We start from the raw sequence: 21,147 nt of genomic DNA on the forward strand, positions 1-21,147 counted from the left end.
TGAAGACAAACTGACACCCATCATTTAATGTAGCAACTAAGAGTATAGTACTTAGTGTTGTGAAGTATCCCAATTTTGACAGATCAGACTGGGTTGGAAAACTGCAAGCCCCTTCCCCTCCATGCCTTAGAGGAGGGGTCTAAAGAAGTGATCAAGGCCATGCAGCAGGGCACAAGTTCCCCCCCACAGTATGGACCATGTGGTAAGGAAATTCTCATGGAACACCTCTCCCATTTGTAACTGGGCATACCACTTCCTCTCCCATTTGAGATTGCATAACATGCTTGTGGGAGCTATAGCAATCAGTTAAAATATTTTCTTGGTATGTTGAATGTATTTGTTTTGACTACATTTTAGAAAATAGAACATGGAAGCCAGCCAGAGGCCCATGGACCTAGATTCTCAAGTACTATAGCTTCATTGGCCAGAATTCTTGCTTGTAGAACACAGGTAGAGAAAATAAAGTTTAAGAAACAGACTAGCGAAGAGTTAGTAGAGCCAGCCACATGCTTCATTGAAGTGTACTTATGAGCAGGGGCAGAAAAATCCACTAAGTGCTAGCACCAATTTTAGCCCAATACTATCATTCTCTCTTGATATTAGTTATCTACTATCCATGGTAATCTCATTAAGGTGTCCACTGATTGTTAGTCATTAACACTCCAATTAGTTTATAATATAAAACATGTCAATTCCCACACAACCCCCCGCCCCCCAAAAAAGGCAAAACAAAACCCACACGGCAAAGTTTGCGGTCTTCCAGTGCCGCAAGTAGTTTACAAAGGAGACCAAGGTGCCCCCCCGCCCCCCATAACTGCACACAGTCCCTAGGAGCAGTTTTAAAGTGAAATTTTTCCATTTAGTAATTCATACCTTGTGATGCAACCAGATAGGAAGACTTGTAAGCTTATTCAAAAGCAGGAAAATTTGCTTAAGATAACTAGAAAGTCATCTCACTCCTTCCCCTTTGAAGGGCTACTTTTGTTTTGCAGTAATATCAACCTTGCTTCTAGGACAGAGCAAAACCCAGCAACTTTTTGCTTTATGAAATTTATGACCCAGATCCAGCCTAACATTTGTTGGTTTATAGTTGCAAAATAAGTTCCAAATGCACAAGTTTAACATTTTTAGATTTAGTTTATTCACTGCAGTTGTCAAGGAAGACTCATTCACTTTGTTTGCTCATACTCTTGACTGTGTACCTTTTAAAAAAAATATGGAGATATACCGATCACATAGAACTGGAAGGGACCTTGAAAGGTCATCAAGTCCAATCCCCTGCCTTTACAGCAAGACCAAGTACAGTTCCTGACAGATTTTTTTTGCCCCAGATCCCTAAATGGCCCCCTACTGTTACTAATTAAATAGAAAGCTTTATTTTTCCCCAACCAGACAGGATCTGAACATTTCCTTAATTGAGAATAAGCATGTGCTGCTTTTCAGAGAGTGAGAAGTCATGACAACTCTGGCAGTTGACACTTGCAAGGCCAACAGCACAGCTCTAGACAGAGCCACATTATATGCTTAATTGGAACATTAAAATAAGCTATTTGGACAACCTATACTATTCTTGTTTGCAAGGAGAGGTTTTTAAGTGTGCCTGTGTACTTGATGTGCTTAAGGTTCCACAGGAGTGCATCAAGGTCCAAAATTTCTTGCCAAGCCACTTCAAGAGTATGCCTCCAGCCAGTTAACTAATGTTAATATATTTGTAAACTGGTTAAGAACAGGTTTAGAGACTGCTTTGCCTGAACTGTGGAAGCCAGGGGAAAGCTTGCTAAAGCCATTTTAGAACAGTTTTCCAAACTAGGTATAGAAAAGTAGATAGGAAAGGTTAATGTCTAAAGTAACTGCCTTATCAAGCCCTATCACAGGATCCAACCACTGCATCTTGGACTCTACCCTGCACCAGATGCCTATGTTGCAGACACCCCTTTGGACCCAATTCTCCAAATATGCGTGATCACCCATAGGTTCTCCTTTGAAATTCAGTACATATAGCTTTGAGTGCTGTGATTACACATTCTTGTTGAACACTGACATTTGAAGATATTGTTTGTCCTTAGAAGTCATAGTCCTACAAGAAGTTATTCTACATTAACCAAACTTAGTAGCCCTTAAGAATTAATAAACCATAATGAGAGATTTCTGAAAAGCATAGAATGTTTAAACATTAGTGGCTTCAACTTAATATGAAGCCTTTAAAAAGCTAAATTTTACTTACTCTATTAAAAGACTGTACCTTTGATGGTTTATAATGAATACTGTACAAGTTCATACATCACACATAAGGGACACTGGTTCAAGTGTTAAATTCTTAGCTGTATTACTAGTAGAGTTATTAAAACCATTTAAAAAAGGCATCTAGTTACATTTAAGAAAGTAACTAGCATGATAAAAGTATCAGTTGTTTTAGCTTGCACACAGAGGTCCTGAGAGTTACTTCAACCTAAAAAGGAGTCAGAGTCAGGCCCTGATATTAGAGTGGTCAGTTTCACTTTCTGGCTCCAATACATTACAGCAGTGGCTCTCAACCTATATGTGGTCCACAATGTGTTACCTGGTCCACAGGTTGAGAACCACAGCACCCCTCCTCCCCCCCCCACACACACTGACTCTTATGTCCAGTGCCTCCTACCCAGAGACCCCTCCACAAAGCAAGGACAGGAGTGGAGCCCTGGGTGGCGGGCCCTGCAGCAGGGACACTGGACCCCACTGGACCCTCAGTGGGGCTGGCAGCCCCGGACCCCGCACTGCAGGGATGGCCCATGACACCAACCCCACCACACCCTGCAGGACCCACCAGGCAGCCTATAGCCTTCAGCACACAGTTGGGCCGCAGCTGTGTGCTAACTGGGCCACATGTTGAGAACCACTGCATTACAGTAACCACAACATTTGGACTATAGACCCTTCAGAAAAAGGTGTTTAAACAATATTTAACAAAGAAAGGCATTAGTCTAAGAGCTTTTGGCTTTAATTATAAAACTTCAAGCCAGCTTGACCTGACAACATCCCTTTGGAGTAGAGTTTTTATTCAGTCATTGAAAGGAGGGAGAACTAGACCTGCAGAAACAAATGCCACTTAGTTTGGTGAAAAAGACCTTCAGTTTACATGCTTTAGGTCTAATGCTTTCCTTAGCTTTAACACAAGAACAGCCTCAGATTGTATTTGAAACCCTGCATGGGGCCTCTGATCCTGTATCACTGTTGTTGTATACAAGACCCAGAGAAACGAAACTGACCAGTCCAGTTTTTACCTAACTGAAGAGGCACAGATGTCTGAGGAGCACACTTCAGTAACATATTAAAAAGTAACAATGTTACAATGCTTAGAGGGTTAATTCTAGTGTTCCTTTAAACAAGGGAAAGCTAACTCATACCAAGGGATGTCTCACATAACAATAACCCCAGCAGTACAATACAGCATAACATTGACCTGTACAAGTCAACCATTTCTTAGCACTAAGCAGAGGTTGTTGAATTAGATGCGACTTCTGAGATTCCAATTCAGCAGGATCACTAGGTAGTTTTCACTGAAACTCACCACCACACGTGGGCCTGTATCTGCAGCTTCTATTATAGAAGTTCAGCAGTACTCCCTCTAGAACAGCATTTCTCAACCTTTTTGATACCAGGGACCAGCTTGCTGCCTTCTTGAACTGTGTCAGGGAGATCCCAGGGACTTGCACTGGTCCACAGAGCCGTTGTTGAGAAACACTGCTCTAGAAAACTAGACCCAATCCCCTCCCACAAGACTTGTGCTCTTTCGTTCGCACTAGTGCAGGTTTTGCTTGTGGAGTGCAAGCTCGTGTGGTGCATAGCACAACATGAACTGTCCTGCAGCGAATCCATGAAGCCAAGAGTACAGTCACCACGCAGAGACACAGGGATGGGGCGTTTTACCAGCCCATTAGCCTCCCGTATTGGCGCATCCCTAACGCACGGAAATGGAGAGGCAGCTTTCAAGCCATCTGATCAGCCACAGCAGCTTCGGGCTGAGGCCCCTGCCAGCCCCCCAGCTTCCTGGCGTGCCGGGCAGCCCGCTCCCCTCCCGGCGGGCCGGAGGGGGACAGCGTCGCGTCACCGAGAGCGATCGGCCGCGGGGCGCCCCAGAGGCCCCGGGCAGGAGGCAGCACCACGGCAGCACCAGGGGCTCCCTGGCCGGCGCGCTGCGGGAGGGCGGGGGGAGCAGCCCCCGCCGCGCCTCCGCAGCCCGGGAGGGCAGAGCGCAGCCCCCTCCCCAAACACCCCCACGGGGAGCAACGCGCCCGCGGCGCCCCCGCCGCACTCACCGCCCGGCCTAGCAGCTACAGCGCTGACGAGCAGCCCCCTCCACACTGACAGTGCAACGCCGGCGCCCGGCCCGCCCTATTTAAGCCGCCCCCACAAGCCGCCGCCGCCGGAGCGGCGTGGTGCGTGTGCGCCGCGCCCGCCCCTCTGCCCGGAACCGGCGGGCGCTAGGGCCGCGGGGTAGCCGAGCCGCCGCGGGCCAATAGCGAGGCAGCGGGGCCTGGGCGAAGGCAAGTAAACAGCGGGGAGGCGGCCGGGCGGGCGGGGCAGAAGGACCCTGCCCAGAGCGAGCCCCGCTCCCAGGGCTTCCCGCAATTACACGCGACCCCAGGCGGCGTCAGAGACGGGCCAGGATCTGTTTGCTCAGGTCCCGAGTTAATGGCAGCGAGAGAGGAAAACGGAAGGGGGGGGGGAGAGTGAGTGCACACGTGCATCTGTGCAGCTGAGCTTTGAAAATGCGGGGTGGAGGAGACAGGCAAAAAGCTAGTCCAGAAACAGGGAGTTGCAAAGAAGGCTCATGTTCCAACGGCGGGGAAACGGGGTGAAGCGATCTAAAAGGAACAAACCAGTGTCACTCGTCATCAGTCCAGATACATAACTCTCTCTGAGGTTTCTTCTCCTCTGCCCAAGTACACATCATATCCCCAAATCTGAGTTCACAGTTTCACAGCTCCGAACTGGACCATAGCTGGGGAGGTCTGTTTCTATGACTCACCGCGCCCTACTTCCCCCAAACAGGGATTCACTTTCCCTCTCACCTCTATAACTTTATAGACACTTTTAGGTCAGTATAATCTATGTTACATTAGTATAGTAAACAGAGTAATATTTATATTAGGAAAGGAAGATGTCTGGGAAAATAATACCAAAAATACAGAAGCAGGCCAAACTTGAATGAGCAGAAAGGAATTTTTGTAAATCCAGTCAAATTTGCACAGAAAGAAGAGAAATGTGGTAGTGGCTGTTCAGAAGGTTAAACATGGGATTAAAGACTGAAACCCTAGTGACCAATGTCATGTGCATTTTTCTCCATTGTTAGATTTTACAAACAAGCATCAAGGAATTAGTACATAAATTGTTCCCTGGCAGTGCGATTGTAAGACTGCTGTGAAAATCCACCATTATTTCATCCACATCTTTAGTCAGAGTGGTTGGAAAATAAAGGCCTGGTTTTACAAAGTACTCAAAGTGTCCTCTGGGAGCTGAGAGAGATCAGCCACACAGGAGACACTCAGCATCTCACAGATAAAGAAATTGAGGTAAAGATTATAAGTTTATCAGACATCTATATTTGTTTCTTGCCATCCATGGTGGATTTTCTTGTATTATCCAGACTTCCTGAGGATAAACATATGCCCGTGGTTACAGGATATTAATGGATTCCAAATTCACTTTCACAGCCTGCAAAACTTCATCATCGTGCAATAAAGAATCACAATGTGATAACATTTGTATGCAGTTATGGCATTTTAAGCATTGTAATCTGTCATACTGATGCCAAGTCACAATACAAACCTCACAATATCATAAGGGACAAGTTATAGAGAGGAACTGATAAAGATACTGTTAACTATTACTTATACAGCATCAACATACTGATGACATGTAGCTGTTGAACTACATCATTAAATATGGTTGTGATGATCATGCACTTCAGATTAACATGGCAAGGAATCGGTTTGGAGTCTGTTACTATGTAAATAGATCAGCCTAGAGACTTGGATTCATAGCTGGTTTAGTTGATGTGGGAGAGATGTAGAGGAGCCCTGCCTAAGCCTTCTGATCCCACTGGTAAGTGAACATTGAAACTCTGTGATTCAGGTGGAAAACAAACAGATCTATCATTAGGAGACTGAATTCCTTTATCAGGAGATGTAAAACATCGCAGTGTAGATTCCCATTCTGGATGATCTAATTTTTGCCTGCTGAGCCAGTCGATTGTAACTTTCATTTTTCCTTGGATGTGGAGTGAGTTTAATTGCACATTTTCTGCTGCCCAAGTCATCAGGAGGCGAGCTTCTCCTTGAGGAACTATAGATATTGTTCCCCTTTGTGTATTCACATATGACCCGACTGAGGATTTGTCTGGCATGATCAGCACACAAGGAGAGTCTATATGTGGGAGAAGAGCCTTAAGACCATATTGGATTGCCCTGACCACTCTCCAGGTTATGCTGTGCTTGTTCACCTTGTTTGGATCAGATCTCTTGGACAGTATTCAATCCCACATGGACATCCATATCTCCACGCTTGCATCTGTGGTGATAACTGTCCTGACTGGTTCACCTGTTGGAAAGCCTGACTTGAATCTCCTTGGACTCATCCACCATCTGAATGACTTGAGAATCCTCCTGGAGAGACAAGGGGAAGCTCTGTAGCAATCTCATGCAAGCACAGGCTCACACAAGAGGACACTGACCCCAGAATTGACACAAGTGAATAATGGGTACTTCCCTTGAGAGGCAGACTGTTTGAATAAGATTCCTCAGCTTCTCCTGGTTTTCCTGCAAAAAAAACCTTTGTAGAGGACAGTGCCCATCTCCACTCTGAGATGGTGAATCTGCTGAGATGGTGTTAACTGACTTAGTCACAAAACAATAGCTTGGCAGCATCCTTATCACCTGAGTGGTACCATCTATGATTTTGACCCTGGATGAGGCTCGATAAGGAGATTACACAGGAAATGGTAGACGTGGACCCTTCCTGTCTGAAAGCAGCTATTAGTAGTATCTGTACTTGTGGTGCGGGTGCTAAACCAAAGGGTAAGGACCTGCACTGGTAGTGTTGTGTTTCAAGAACAAAGCACAGGAAGCATTTGTGAGACTGTCATATTAGGATCTAGAAAGAGGCATCCTTCAAATCTACTGAAGTCATACAGTCCCCTTTGATGATGGCAGCTAGTGAGGATGTTAAGGTCTCCATCTTGAATTTTGATTTCTTCATGGATCTGTTGTAATACTTGAAGTAGAGAACTGCTCTGTAGCCTTAAGGCTTTTTTGGGGACCTGGGGGCAGGAGGAACTAGGAACAACATGGAATATCGACCTCATTTCCTCCGCATTGCTCTCATTTATAGGAGATCTAGGATGGCTGTCTGCAGAGCCAAACTCTTCCTGTTCCTCAAGGAGCAACACTTAATTCTACATGTTGTACCCCAGGATGTTGTCATGTTGTACTTCATGAGGGGGAACCTGGCACTAAGGATTATCTCCCATATGCACACTATGAGGGTGAGTCAGGAACCATGCACTGAGGAATACCTGCCCAGCTGCAATCTGCAGATTTCTGTGGCTGGAGGGAAACAATTTCCCTCTGTTCCTCTGAGAGCACCTCCTAGAGGACTCCCCTGAATCACTCTTCAAAAAGATAAATGGGAGCAGAGAGGGCTCTTTTTGTTTCCTTAGGGCTTTTTATTGGGGTGTCACAGGGGTCTTAATGTCCGTTTCTTAACTCTTCATTGACCCTCCTCCTCCTCCTCCTCCTCAGATGGGAAGAGAAAGTTCAGACTGAGAGTCCTCTGGGGAGGTGAGGGGAACTTTGTGATTACTCTTTCAAGCAGCTTTCTCACCCTGAGAAAGGGGGGCAGGGTGTCATACTGGAGCTTGTGCTGGACTGGGTCTGAAGTGGGCTTTCCAGGCTCCCACAGTTTGTTCAAGGAAGATTCCTGGATGTGGCCTGGGCACAGGCTGACCCCATCCCAGGAGCACCAAGGCTCCAACCCAGGAGGTTCAACAGGAGTCTTTAGCCCACTTGCCGCACTGGGAAACAGCACTTAGCTGATACTGCTGGCAATCAGTGGCTCAGGGAGTAGACTAGTTGGGTGGGGGGAGGGAGGAGTGCTGTGTAATGGAGGGAGAGGTTGTGCACAAAGGTCCTTACCAGACTCCCCTCAGTTTACCCTAGGCCCCTGTCCATAGCTCCCTGTCACTGCAGCAGCTGCAGAAGAGTGACTGGGGAGCTGTTCTGCAGTCAACAGTTGGTGCTGTAAGCACAGGCATTAGCAGCTGGGCAGGAAGCTTCCCAGGCTTTTTGATACTGTGCTTCACCCCATACACCCCTGCATGGGGGAGCCACTGCTCTCAGGACTGCCTCCTGTGCCAGCCCATGGGTGCTAAGGTGCTGCCAGTTGCTTCCTGGGAGCAGTCTTGCTCTGGAAGGGAAGTGGGAGGAAACACTGCCCTGCCCAAGCGTTTGAGGTGGCCTGGGTCTCTGCAGAAGAACAAACACAGATTCCCAGCAAACCAGCCACTCCATTCACAGCGAGGTGCAGGAGATGCAGCATCTGGCTTTCCCTCTTCTTAGTCTTCTCCACCAAACCACTCTGTGTGGGTGAGCAGGGGGCACAGAGAGTCCCAGTGACCAAAGGGATTCCCTTTCTCCCCACTGCCGATAAAGACAGACCTTGACAGCCTGATTGTTTTAAGCCAGTTTTTTTCTTCTTTAAGTTTGCTCTGCAGCAGGCAGAAGCTGGTCTGCCAGCATGAAGATGATGAGGCAAATGAAAAACTGGCAGTTTCTCAGAGAAATACCTCTTACTTCTCCTGCCAGTGACTGATAGACAGGTTTGGTCTGCCTCCAGGTTTACTAGAGCAGATATCCAATGTAAAAGATTTGTGGACCTCGCTACAAATGAGAGAGGGAGTAAAATAATTTAGCATCATCCTTTGAAAATGCAAATTTTGTGGAGGAGAATAGTCAGTTACCTACTGTCACACTTTGTGAAGGAACCATACTTCATGACAATTCCCAATCCGAAACATTGCATGTTCTGTCTGCATTCTGGTGCAGTATGGAAAGTATGTGATAGCTGGAGGAACTGTGAGCGAGCCAGTTACTTTAATGACCTTTGTTACAAGATCATTGTTACAGCTTTGCATTGCTTTATCTGCATACTTGAGCAGCCCACTGAATTTGGGAAACTTCAGCCTAAATTTTATGAAGTCATACTATGTATGTATATTGTAGATTGCCATGGCCTGTCTAGTTTTTTCTTGTCTTGTGTGCATTGTGTTTCATGGTTGTTGTCAGGATTTTTACCTGAGACTGATTTAGGGTTAAGGCTCATCTTAAATGTTTTCCTTACATACATATCTGTAATCTTTTACAAGATGCTGGAAGGACTTCTCATTGTAGAGACTACAAATCTATCTTGAGGCTTACAATTGTATTATGAGGATGTGTGGTGAGCTGAAACATATTTCCTAGGAATTATTTCTATAGCTTAATAAATAGCCCCTTGCTCCTCTGTATGTTACCTTGTCACTTCACTGACTTTCATGTTACGTGGTTCATAGATTTATAGATTTTATGGCCAGAAGGGACCATTAGGTTCATCTAGTGTTACCTCCTGTATAACACAGGATACAGAATTTCACCAAGTGATTCCTGCATCAAGCCTATAACTTCTGGTTGAGCTAGAACATATCTTTTTGAAAGACATCCAGTCTCAATGTAAAGACTTTAAGTGACAAAGAATTACTCCATCACAGAAATTTGCGCTTTATTCCTAGTCTGAATTTATCTAATTTCATCTTCCAGCCATTAGAACTTGTTATACTTTGTCTGCTGAATTAAAGAGCCCTCTAGTATCAGAAATCTTCTCCACATATAGGTACTTACCGGCCATTATTAATTCAACTCTTAACCTTCTCTTTGATAAACTAAATAGATTGAGCTTTTTTAGTCTCCCACTACAAAGTAGGTTTTTTAAATCTCAAATCAATCATCACTTCCAGTTTGACAACATCTTTTTTTAAAGTATGGACATCAGAACTGGATACAGAATTCCAAGAATAGTGTCACTAATGCATTAAACGGTGGTAATAGCCCACCCTATTTCTACTCAATATTCCCTTTCTTAAATCCATGGATCGTATTTGCTCTCTGAAGTTGGCCTTGATCAGGGAGTTGGGTACTGAGGAGAAGAGGAACATAGCTGGCTTTGTTGTACTAAAATAATGTGGTGGAGATAAAATAGATGGAAACAGGAAGGAAGGAGATTCTTCCTGGCTGTAAATACAGCAAGGAGAATATATGATCATAGCATTCTTTGTATTCTCCCATAGAGGGGAAGCTAAGGAGTTCGGTCATTGTGAGCTAGCTTGAGCTGGGAATCTTTAACTAAGAAGGCATGCATAAGAATATTCCAGACTTGAAACTAACTAATGCTGCCCATGTGCAAGGGACATGAAGTTCTTGAAACCCATCTCACTATAAGATGCCACGGTCAGCTATAGTGGGCAGACATAGGAGGATCTGAAATGAGATCCTGGGTACTGGTCTGCTGGTGTAGAGACCAGCAATAATATGGATATCAATGAGCAGATTACCCAAAGTGGATTTCCAGTGAAATTCTTCCAGAAGAAGAATACTTGAAGAAGAGCTCAAAAGTTTGTCTCCTTTACCAACTGAAGATCCATCCTGATAGACAGGTTGGTCTATTCCTTTGTTTCAAAATATCTGCCTCTATTTGCATTTAGAGGGAATCCACAGAGGGAGAAAAAAAACAAGGGGGTGTTATGTAAGGAAGCACTTGCTTACTGTTAAAACATTTACTTGATGTCTTAAAAACCACTTAAATGGATTGGTCCATGGATGAAGCCTGGTTATTTAAGTTATGGATTTTTTTTTCTTGATGGGCATCTGCAAATGCAATATTTGTAACTGTGTTTGTAAAAATCTACTTTATAACCTTGGGAGAGGGCTACAAGTCCTGATAATGATACAATTGTTCTACTCCTTGCAATATATTTGTCAAGTGAAAATGTATGAGAAATCTTACACTGTTGTCTGTTTGTATGCATAGCAAGATTTTGCTGAATGGGGAAAACTGGTGAGAAATGGTGAACTAAGACCCCTGCACATTCCAAAATTTAAACCTGTAAAAGCAAAAATGAATTTGGGGAATTTCTAAATGCTAACAGCTGTTTGGCCACATCACAAAACCAACATGTAAGTTGGTATGATTGGCAGCTTTTCACAGTACAGGGGTTGGAGGGCAAAAGTGAACTATACTGGCAGAGCTATGTGCCACGGTTTGCACAGCGCCAATCCAAACTATGCCTGGCTCATGTACCATCACTTTCATTAGGTAAACTTAGAAAGAAAAGTCAGGAACTTGATGGGAGCCATGAAACATTTTTTAAAAATGGGACCCCTATCCAGGAAGAGTGTTAATCTTCAGAAGATACTAGAGCAGGGTGGGCAAACTACAGCCCGAGGGGCACATCCGGCCTGCGGGACCATCCTGTCTGGCCCCCGAGCTCCTGGCCCAGGAGGCTAGCCCCCGGCCTCTCCTCTGCTGTCCCCCCTCCCCAGCAGCCTGAGCTCGCTTGCTCCACCGCCGCGCAATGCTCTGTAACGCCACCAGCCACCGGTGCTCTAGGCAGCGCTGTAAGGGGGCAGGGAGCGGGGGGGGTTAGATAGAGGTCAGGGGAGTTTGGGGTGGTGTTCTGGGGGTGGGGGTGTGGATGGTGGTTGGGGGGGAAATGGAGTTGAATGGGGGCAGGGATCCCAGGGGGCAATCAGGAAGGAGGGGGGGTTGGGTGGGATGGCAGGGGGCAGTCAGGGAACAGGGAGAAGGGGTTTTTGGATGGGGCAGAGGTCCCAGGGGGGCCGTCAGGAATGAGAGGTGCGGTTGGATTGGGCGGCGGGAGTCTGGGGGCAATCAGGGGACAGGGAGTGGGGATGAGTGGATGGGGCAGGGGTCCCAGAGGGGCCATCAGGGAACGGGGGGATGGGGGGGTGGATGGGGCAGGAGTCCCAAGGGGGCAGATAGGAGGTGGGGGCTGGGCCATGACCCCCTTCCCTAACCAGCCCTCCATACAATTTACAAAACCTGATGCAGCCCTCAGGCCAAAAAGTTTACCCACCCCTCTATTAGAGGCTTTTTGATAGGGAAAACATGTTGAGGCAATCCCTGTTGTTCCTCCTATTTTGTTTCACAGTTGTATTGAGCAAAACCAGTTCACTTGCAGCTACTGAGGTATCTTATTTCTGTTTACTGAATGCCTCTTCTTTCTCCTATGAGGTTTAGACCATGGCTAAACTAGAGAGCTTGCAGCTGCGCCATTGTAAACTCTCTAATGTAGCTGATCTAAGCCGAGGGGAGAGAGCTCTCCTGCCGCCTTAACTATTCCAGCCCCCGTGAGTGATGGCAGCTCTCCCATCAACATAGTGCTGTCCACACCAGTGCTTAAATCAGCTTGAGTTATGTTACTCAGGGGGTGGCTAATTCACACCCTTGAGCAACATAATTTGTTGACTTATGCTGTAGTGTAACCATAGCTTTAGCATAAACTCACTAAATAAAGATATTTCTCAAATACTGCAAGTGAAACAGAAATCAACTACTGGGGACGGAGATTACTGATCACTTCAACTGAATACTTCAAATGTGCCTTTTCAAATTCAAAAATTAACTAGCCAACTAAATGGTGAACATAACAAGGAAGTTTTGCAGTTGGTTTTGTCAGTGAAATTTAATGAGCTCAGCAAAACAATTGAACACTATAAGCAAAATAAACATTCCTGGCAGGACCTGGTGATTGAAAAAGTATGTTATAAAAAGAAAAATCAACACTCATTGTTATTTCTTGGCTTTCATAACACTCCCCCTCAGTGATAAAGGTGCTTTTAAAATGTATGCTAAAAGCAAAATGATGATGATAATGTTGGGTCAGTTTACTTGAATGTGCCTCATACACTAGTGTCACACGGGCTGAGTTAAACCTCACTAAAAGTCAGGGGCACATCCGATACCCCTCATTATAGATAATAGCAAGATGCCATTAAGCTCCTTTCTTAACAAGGTAGCTAAAACAATAGCAGCTTCCACCCAAAATACAAGCATGTCACTACACAAATCAAAGGCACATATGGGCAGAAGGGTTTCTCTGGGTATTGTTTTTGCAGGTTTTTATGTCTGTGAAAGAGAGCGGAAGACCAGAGAAGCTGAGAGAGAAGGAAGCAAGGAAACACTAGACACAGTCTGAACAAACACTGGGAGCATGGCCCTGTAAAAAGCCTACAGAGAGCTTTTTGGACTGACTGCTGGCAAAAATGGGATTGGGGCAGTGAGCAAAGAAACTCACTCATGTTGTTTGATTCTTGTTCAGAGAAACAGGACTTAGTAAGTTCTTTGTAAACAAATGAGATTCCATCAAATAAATACCAGACTCTATCATCAGTTTCTCCTCCTGATGAAAACAACCCGTATGGCTCCAAATTTTGGCCAATCCATTGACTACTTCAATTAGAGTTTGTGCACGAGCAGCACAGTCTCAGGCCCAGAAGCAGGGCGCATTGTACTGTTGCTTGCATGGCAACTGTTTAGAAACCCTTTGTTTCCAACAATGTGCAAAGACCCAACTCTGCTGCTGATGGAATGTTGGCATTTGGATAATGTTGGTCTTATAGCCTTTGAACATATGTTAGTCCTTCCAAGACCTGCCAGCTAATCACTGCATTACACATACTGTAAGGATTCTTTTAGATGCCTTCAGTTTAATGTTAGCCCATACAAAAGATTGAACTGGGTCTTGAAAAGAGCTCAATCTGAGCCTGATACAAAGCCCACTGAAGTCATTTGGAGCCTTTTCAAATTGACTTCAGTGTGCTTTTGATCATGCCTTAATAAATGACCTGAAAAGGCATAGATCTGTTAAATGTTTGGGACCAAATATGTTTCAGAGAAGCCTCAACCAAGCCTCCATTTGTGTACATGCAAATATAATTTATACACACAATCCATCATTTGCAATTTAGAATGATGGACTGTCACCTGCACACAAACAATAATGCTGAAAGCACATGTGTACAAGTGTTCATTCAGAGAAATGGAAGACAGATTTTGAAAATGTGGCTCTATATTTCTTTTGCAGATGATCAAACATATGGCTAAATTCATAAACCAAAGAGGTTTGCCAAATATCTGGGAGAAAGACCTGGGAGTCTCTTTCTCTGAAAGTGAATGGGTGGTAGGCCTTGCAGATTATCAGAAGCTTCATTCAAATGGTGACACATATCTACAAAGAGACAGAAAAACTCCAAAACTGAACCAAAAGCACCAACTAAATGTAAAAACATTAAAATTATATCTACCTACCTATTAATTTATACCAGACTTGTCACCATAGTAATTTTCAGACCAACCTTTCTTCCTGAAGTATGAGTTTGCCTGGAGACAAAGTGCATGTCTTCACTGCAGTAAACTTGAATTATCTACACTTGACTTAGTTCTCTTGAGTTAGCCTGTCTTGACTGAGAGTGGCCACGCTGTGAAACGACACCTGAGTTGTTGCATGCATGGACATGCTGCACGGCACTAAGACTTCTAGGGCCACATCCCCTAGTGCTTTGTGCTGCAGTAAGCATAGTTGTTCTCTGAATTCTTTCCCAATGCATTATGGGAGAACTTGACTGCCTTTTTAGGCACATGAGGGGAATTATGGGAAGGCATTGCAGGACTAACAGTACTCAAGTGGGGCTAGCTTGTATCTGCACTGCAGATGCTGAGCTGTGTTCACTCAAGTTTTAGCCTATTACCCACACACACACACATTCAGGGTAACTCAAGGGGTTTTGTGTGTGGTCAGGAGTCAAGGGCAACACTCGTGTTATAAGTCAAGTTGGTTTTGCAGTGAAGACAAGCTCTTAGAGTCTTTAGTGGGCTTTGGATAAATATGATTAATACACACCCAAGTAAGAAATTCCAAAATAATCATGCTGCACATCTTCCTTGAAGAGACAGAACAAATGCAAGGATTAACAGACTATATAGCTAACGCCCTTTCCGCATACTTCATTTACCACCCATTCATCCTACTGAATCACACAGCACAATATAAAAAAAATATATTATCTTGCTTCCATGAATAAAAACTACCTATTCAACAAGGTATGAGGAAGTCCCTGATGGTATTCCTGAACAGTAACAGGAAACATGGTGTGTGAGTCTCTCTTTGGTAAAGTAGTATTAGGAAGTAGAAAATAAATGTTTTGGCCATGATTGTGTCCCTAGAAACTGTAAACGGTCAGCACCCACCATAAGCATATCTCCACCTGCCTACATGGAATTGGGAGGACAGCCACCTGAGTGACCTGGACTCCCTGTCACTGGATGCTGGGGATCGTGAACCCAGGCATGGTGAGAGAAGCAGGGCTATAGGGACAAATAAACTGTGCATATTGTCCCACCAACCTGCCCCACGAGGAATCTGCATGACATTATCTTGTCTACCAAGCCACCTCCCCTGCTGTCCCCCCTGACCCGCAGCCTCATCTCACCATGCCACCAGTGCTCTGGGCAGCGGGGCTGCACGCTCCTGCCAGGCAGTGCGTGCACTGGCTTGCCCCGATGCTCTAGACTGCGCGGCAGCGTGGCTGGCTCCTATACATACAAAATGATAAAGTCTAAATTAGCTATTACCACTCAAGAAAGAGATCTTGGAGTCATTGTGGATAGTTCTCTGAAAACCTCTGCTCAGTGCACAGTGGCAATGAAAAAAACTGACAGAATTCTGGGAATCATTAGGAAAGGGATAGATAAGAAGAGGGAAAATATCATAATGTTTCGATATAAATTCATGGTATGCCCACAGCTTGAATTCTATGTGCAGATCTGGTCACCCCATCTTAAAAAAGATATATTGGAATTGGAAAAGGTACAGAGAAGGGCAAAAAAAAATGTATGGAACAGTTTTTGTTTGAGAAGAGATTAATAAGACAGGGACTTTTCAGCTTGGAAAAGAGATGACTAAGGGGGGATATGATAGAGGTCTATCAAATCTTGATTGGTGTAGAGAAAACGAATAAGGAAGTGCTATTTACTCCTTCACATAATTCAAGAACTAGGGGTCACCCAATGAAATTAATAGGCAACAAGTTTAAAACAAACAAAAGGAAGTACTTTTTCACACAATGCACAGTCAATCTGTGGACAGTAGGAGAGCCAGGAAAAGAACTCAGGAGGTCTCTGCTCTAACCAGCAGAAAATTTTGCCTAAGTGGTAGTAGCAATGGCTCTGGTAACTTCAGCTGTTTGTTTAATATTCTGTAATTTGATTTTTACTATTGTGCATATTCCTAAAAATCAGTGCATAACATTATCACTGTGCTGCCTCTGTGTAGCACTGTACATTGTTTTGGGCCTGACAGATATTTTATTATTGAAAAGGGATCTTAAAGTGGTGGAGCTTTTTACTTTTCTGGTCTGAAGTTCTTTGTGCTGGTTGGCTTCAGCCAGGGGTGGGCAAACTCTTTGGCCTGAGGGCCACATTGGGGTTCCAAAACTGTATGGAGGGCCGGGTAGGGAAGACAGTGCCTCCCTAAACAGCCTGGCCCCTGCCCCCTATCCACCCCCTCCCACTTCCTTCCCCCTGACTGCCCCCCTCAGAACCCATGACCCATCCAACACTCCCTGCTCCTTGTCTCCTGACTGCCCCCTCCTGGGCCCCCCACCCCCTAACCATCCCCCTGGGACCCCATCCCCATCCAACCTCCCCTGCTCCTTGTCCCTTGACTGCCCCGACCCCTATCCACAGCTCCATGCCCTGACAGGCCCCCTGGGACCCCCTGCCCCTTATCCAATCCCCCCTCCCCCGACTTACCATGCTGCTCAGAGCACCAGGACTGGCAGCCGTGCCACCTGGCCAGAGCCAGCCACGCCTCCGCACTGCTCGGCAGGAGCTCACAGCCCCGCTGCCCAGAGCGCTGGCAGGACGGTAAGCTGAGGCTGCGGGGACGGGGGATAGCAGAGGAGGAGCCAGGGGCTAGCCTTCCTGGCTGGGAGCTCAAGGGCCGGGCAGGATGGTCCCGTGGGCTGGATGTGGCCCTTGGGCCGTAGTTTGCCCACCTCTGTGCAGCTAGACTGACAGTCCTTGCAACTGAAGTCCTCTTTTAACAAAGAAAGGTACAACTCAATCAGCAACAGTACAAGCGTCCTTACCCTGTACACCAACGTGCTTCCAGATTGGCCCAGAGGGACTACTTGCAAGCCTGAGAGGCTCTCCATGCCCTTTCAATGAGTGGCCTTTTAGCTGACACTACCAAAAGGGTGCCAAGGCAAGTACTGTCAGTTAGGATGGCTGTTTTCATCATATGGACATCTGTGTATTTTCCAAGGACAATGTTCCTAATGTGATGTTTTATGAGGGCCGTATATGCATTCAGGTGAATTTTATGTTGGTTTTATGTGGAACACAATTACTGGAGCCTCAAAACTGTGGCAGTTCTCTGATTGTCTTTTCTCTTAGGATACAAAGAGGGCAAAATCAAGAAATCCACTAAATCCTATATTTTCTTCCCCATACACTACAGTCCTTCATGATGTTCCATAAATACATGATGATGGTTTGTCATAAGGTTTCAATATTACAAAAGAAGAAAGAGCACACTAAGACCTATTATTAATAGTGAAAAAATGTATATAAAATAGAACTAGTTGAAATAATGGAAAATATTTTTGGCCAATATTTACTCAAGCTTAAACATGAATTTGCTATGGCTATGTTTAATTCCAACAAGCATTTCCACTCTAATCAATCTTTATTCACACAAATGTTCATGAAAGCAAATTTCAAACTCATGTGCACATATATTCATGAAAGGTAAATTTTAAACAAGTAAATGAGCTAGTCATCTGGCTGTGCACTTTGCAACAAGGACTGCATATGCAAATACGCTTATTTTGAATCAACAGCAGCAGTAATAACTGAAAAAAAATCACACCAGTAAATACACTTAGTATATTATATATGGGATGGGACACTGCTACACATAGCAGGGGGAGATGACTTCAAAACCCTTAGCCACAGCCATGATACAAAAGCAATTAAGCCCAAGGTCAGAGAAACTTTTTTTATTTGAGGAGGGGGTGAGAGTTAAAAAATAATAGCTAAATTGGTCTGCTTCTAATGAAATAAGATAAATGACCTTCTGTTCTAAACTCAATGTTTCCATTCTTTATTAATATAATGCCTTATTTTTGGGGGATGGGGAGTTAGCCTCCCCCACACATCCTCTTGTTGTCTACACCCATGAAGCCAGACCAGGATCTCACCGTACCTTTCGTAGTTACATCCATGCATGCATTCACTCACCATTGCTTTGTGTGAATGAAATGAGAGAAAATTACATTTAGACTCTGCATCCAGATAATGAAGTCAATATTTCAAAAGCAGCAACTGATTTTGGGTGCCCAGCTTTCAGCTATGTTTTCACTGCCATAAAAGGAGTGTTTTTACAGCAAGATAACTAAGGCATGTTAGCAATCTTGCAGTAAAATCCTAAAGAAGACATTTTACCTCCGTGTAGGTAGGCAAGGTCAACATTAAAACCTCTGATTATTTGCTATCACTGCTTAAATTGCTCTCTCTCTCTCCCTGATAGATTCCCATTTCCAGTGGCTTCTTTAGGCCCTCCCTGGTTATAACAAGTACACTCATCCAAGCAAGGAACAAAACAAAAATAAATCACAGTTGAGCAACACACATCAAATTTCAAATATAGCGAATCCGACATCAAATACAATAAACTGTTCACAATCAATCCATGCAGTAATATCATTTACACTGTCCCCAAAAATGGCAAGGATATTTCAAAAGTGAATAACTCTAAGGACATTGTGATCTGCTTTATGAGCACTCCCCCAGAAGGAAATTCCTGACAGGTCTGAAATCTGGGTAAACAGCCTGAAGTCTGGATTACAGGGAGACTCCTGCCCAGCTCTGTGACTCTCACCCACAAAGACACCCTTTCCCTAAATAGGTTCTGGTTCCCAGCTAGCGCAGGTGGCCTTACAGGAAAACAAGATGGTTTTCTCCACTCCAGTGTGGTTGAGAGGAAGCAAGTAGGTATACACCTTCTTACAGTGTCTTCAGGGGTCCTCTCTCCCTCCCCCCCCACCCCACCCCACCCCACCCCCTTCCGTGGCTTCTCCTTGTTGGGTCCCCATCCGTTTTCCCTTAGTTGCCTCTATTCGCCCCTGGGGTGTCTCCTTTTCCTCATCCCCATGGGGATCCCCCTTCCTCCCCCCTTGTGGTCTGCCCCTCCTGCTCCTCTGTAATGCTTCCAACCCCCATAGGCTGCATTTCCTCTTGCCCCCACAAGGATCCCTCTGGCTCCCTTCCCGCACCTGCCAGTGTCCTGGTTCTCCATCTTGCTGAGGGGCTGTCACTGCTGTCCCAGGCACAGGCAGGGGCATCGGTAGGCAACCACCACTTAGTCAGGCCTTCCTTCCTTCCTGGCAAACCAGAAGGGTGGGCAGGGAAGAAGAGCAGGAGGAGAAGGACAGGCAACCTCTGGAGGCTCCGACAGGGATAGTGACACCTAGGAACAGGAGGAGAGATCTTCAGCCAATATTTCCCAGTCACCATGGCACGAACCAAACGGGATCATGGAGAGGGAGACAAGGTAGAAACCAAGGACTGTGCTAAGAAAATTGGGAGTGTTTGCAACTATGGCACTTGTCCTCTCGGCCTGGGGTGAGATCAGGGCCGGTACAAGGAAGTTTTGCACCCTAGGCGAAACTTCCACCTTGAGCACCCCAGCCCTGCGGCAGCTCCCCACATCCCACTCTGCCCTGAGGCACCCTCCCACCCGCGGCAGCTCCCCTCCCGGGTAGCCGTGCGGCACCTCCTCACCCCAGCTTACCTCTGCTCCGCCTCCTCCCCAAGCACACTGCCCCCACTCTAATTCTCCTCCCCTCCCAGGCTTGCTGCGCCAAACAGCTGGTTGGCGCTGCAAGCCTGGGAGGCAAGAGAAGTGGAGCAGCGACAGCGCACTCGGGGAGGAACGCTGTAAAAAAAAATTGGGGGCACCACTTTTTAGTGCCCTCAAATCTTGGCGCCCTAGGCAACCGCCTAGTTCGCCTTAATGGTAGCACTGGCCCTGGGTGAAATTATGGGCTTCATCTCATTATATGTAAGCTGATACAGTAAATTGGCTGTCAGATGTTGTACTGGGAACCCCAAGCATTCAAAAATCATGATGCTCACTCAAATATAATGAAATTTCTGTAAACAATAAATGTGGGGCTTTTTCTATTTGGTTTCTGTTTGAGCCTTTAGGGGACACGTGGGTCACATTTTCAAGCTTTTCTCCGCCATGATTGCTAGAAACTTACTTTTTTTAAAAAAGTGAAAGCTGAGACTCTCACCTAATCACATGCCTCCAAAGACTGGTGCTTTAAGCAAAACACCAAATATCCTGAGACTCGTGATGAAATTCTGCAGATAGTAATGACATTCAACCCAGATGATTACTGCCAGATTCTTTCACTGCCTGTCTTTCTTTGTACCATCAACTGATGTATCATGTGTGACCAAACTGTTCTGTGTGCGTGAGCCAGGTTACAAGTTCCTGTTGACAGTGACTGTGTTCTTTTATGTGTTTACACAGTGTCACGCACAGAACTTTGGGCTCAGTAAGTACTAAATAATAATAATATACTGACCTAATGTACTGACTTCAAACCAGTGACACAGAGAAGATGAGTAATGAGATAGATACCTCCATATTCCATAACCAATATCCCCAACCATCCCCCAGCCCTTCAAAAGTGTTTTAATATGTCAGGAGGGCTTTTACCCACAGATTTTGATCAAAAAGAGCAAAGAATGAAATTGCGCTAGACATAAATATTATCCCTGTCAGATGTTCATTTTTTAAGGTTTTCAGAAATGAACCCCAGACTCAAAGTTGTATGTCTATTCAGCAGCTGCAAGGTGTGATTCCAAGCTTGGGCAGACATACCCACACTAGGTCTGCTTGAGCTAGCATACTAAAAATAGCAGCATGGCTGTAGTGGCCTGGACTAGTCACCTGAGTACATAGTCAGGGGGTTGGGCAGGATTGCA

At 45.3% G+C, this 21,147-nt stretch overlaps 1 protein-coding gene across 3 annotated transcripts in view; it reads right to left on the minus strand.

Moving 5' to 3' along the window:
• ACSL1 (acyl-CoA synthetase long chain family member 1) overlaps positions 1-19,576 on the minus strand; it is a 77,239-nt gene extending 57,663 nt beyond the window's left edge. Inside the window, exon 1 of one of the 3 annotated variants that reach the window (XM_045018021.1) lies at positions 19,425-19,576. In XM_045018021.1, the coding sequence (XP_044873956.1) occupies positions 19,425-19,447 (23 nt within the window). In that variant the 5' untranslated portion in view covers positions 19,448-19,576. Of the gene's footprint in view, positions 1-4,295; positions 4,427-19,424 lie in introns of those variants that run through there. The other 2 variants (XM_045018022.1, XM_045018023.1) reach the window with 2 other exon arrangements.
• Positions 19,577-21,147: the final 1,571 nt, after the last annotated feature.

This window comes from Mauremys mutica, chromosome 5 (assembly GCF_020497125.1).
Source record: "Mauremys mutica isolate MM-2020 ecotype Southern chromosome 5, ASM2049712v1, whole genome shotgun sequence".
In the NCBI taxonomy this organism is placed as follows: domain Eukaryota; kingdom Metazoa; phylum Chordata; order Testudines; family Geoemydidae; genus Mauremys; species Mauremys mutica.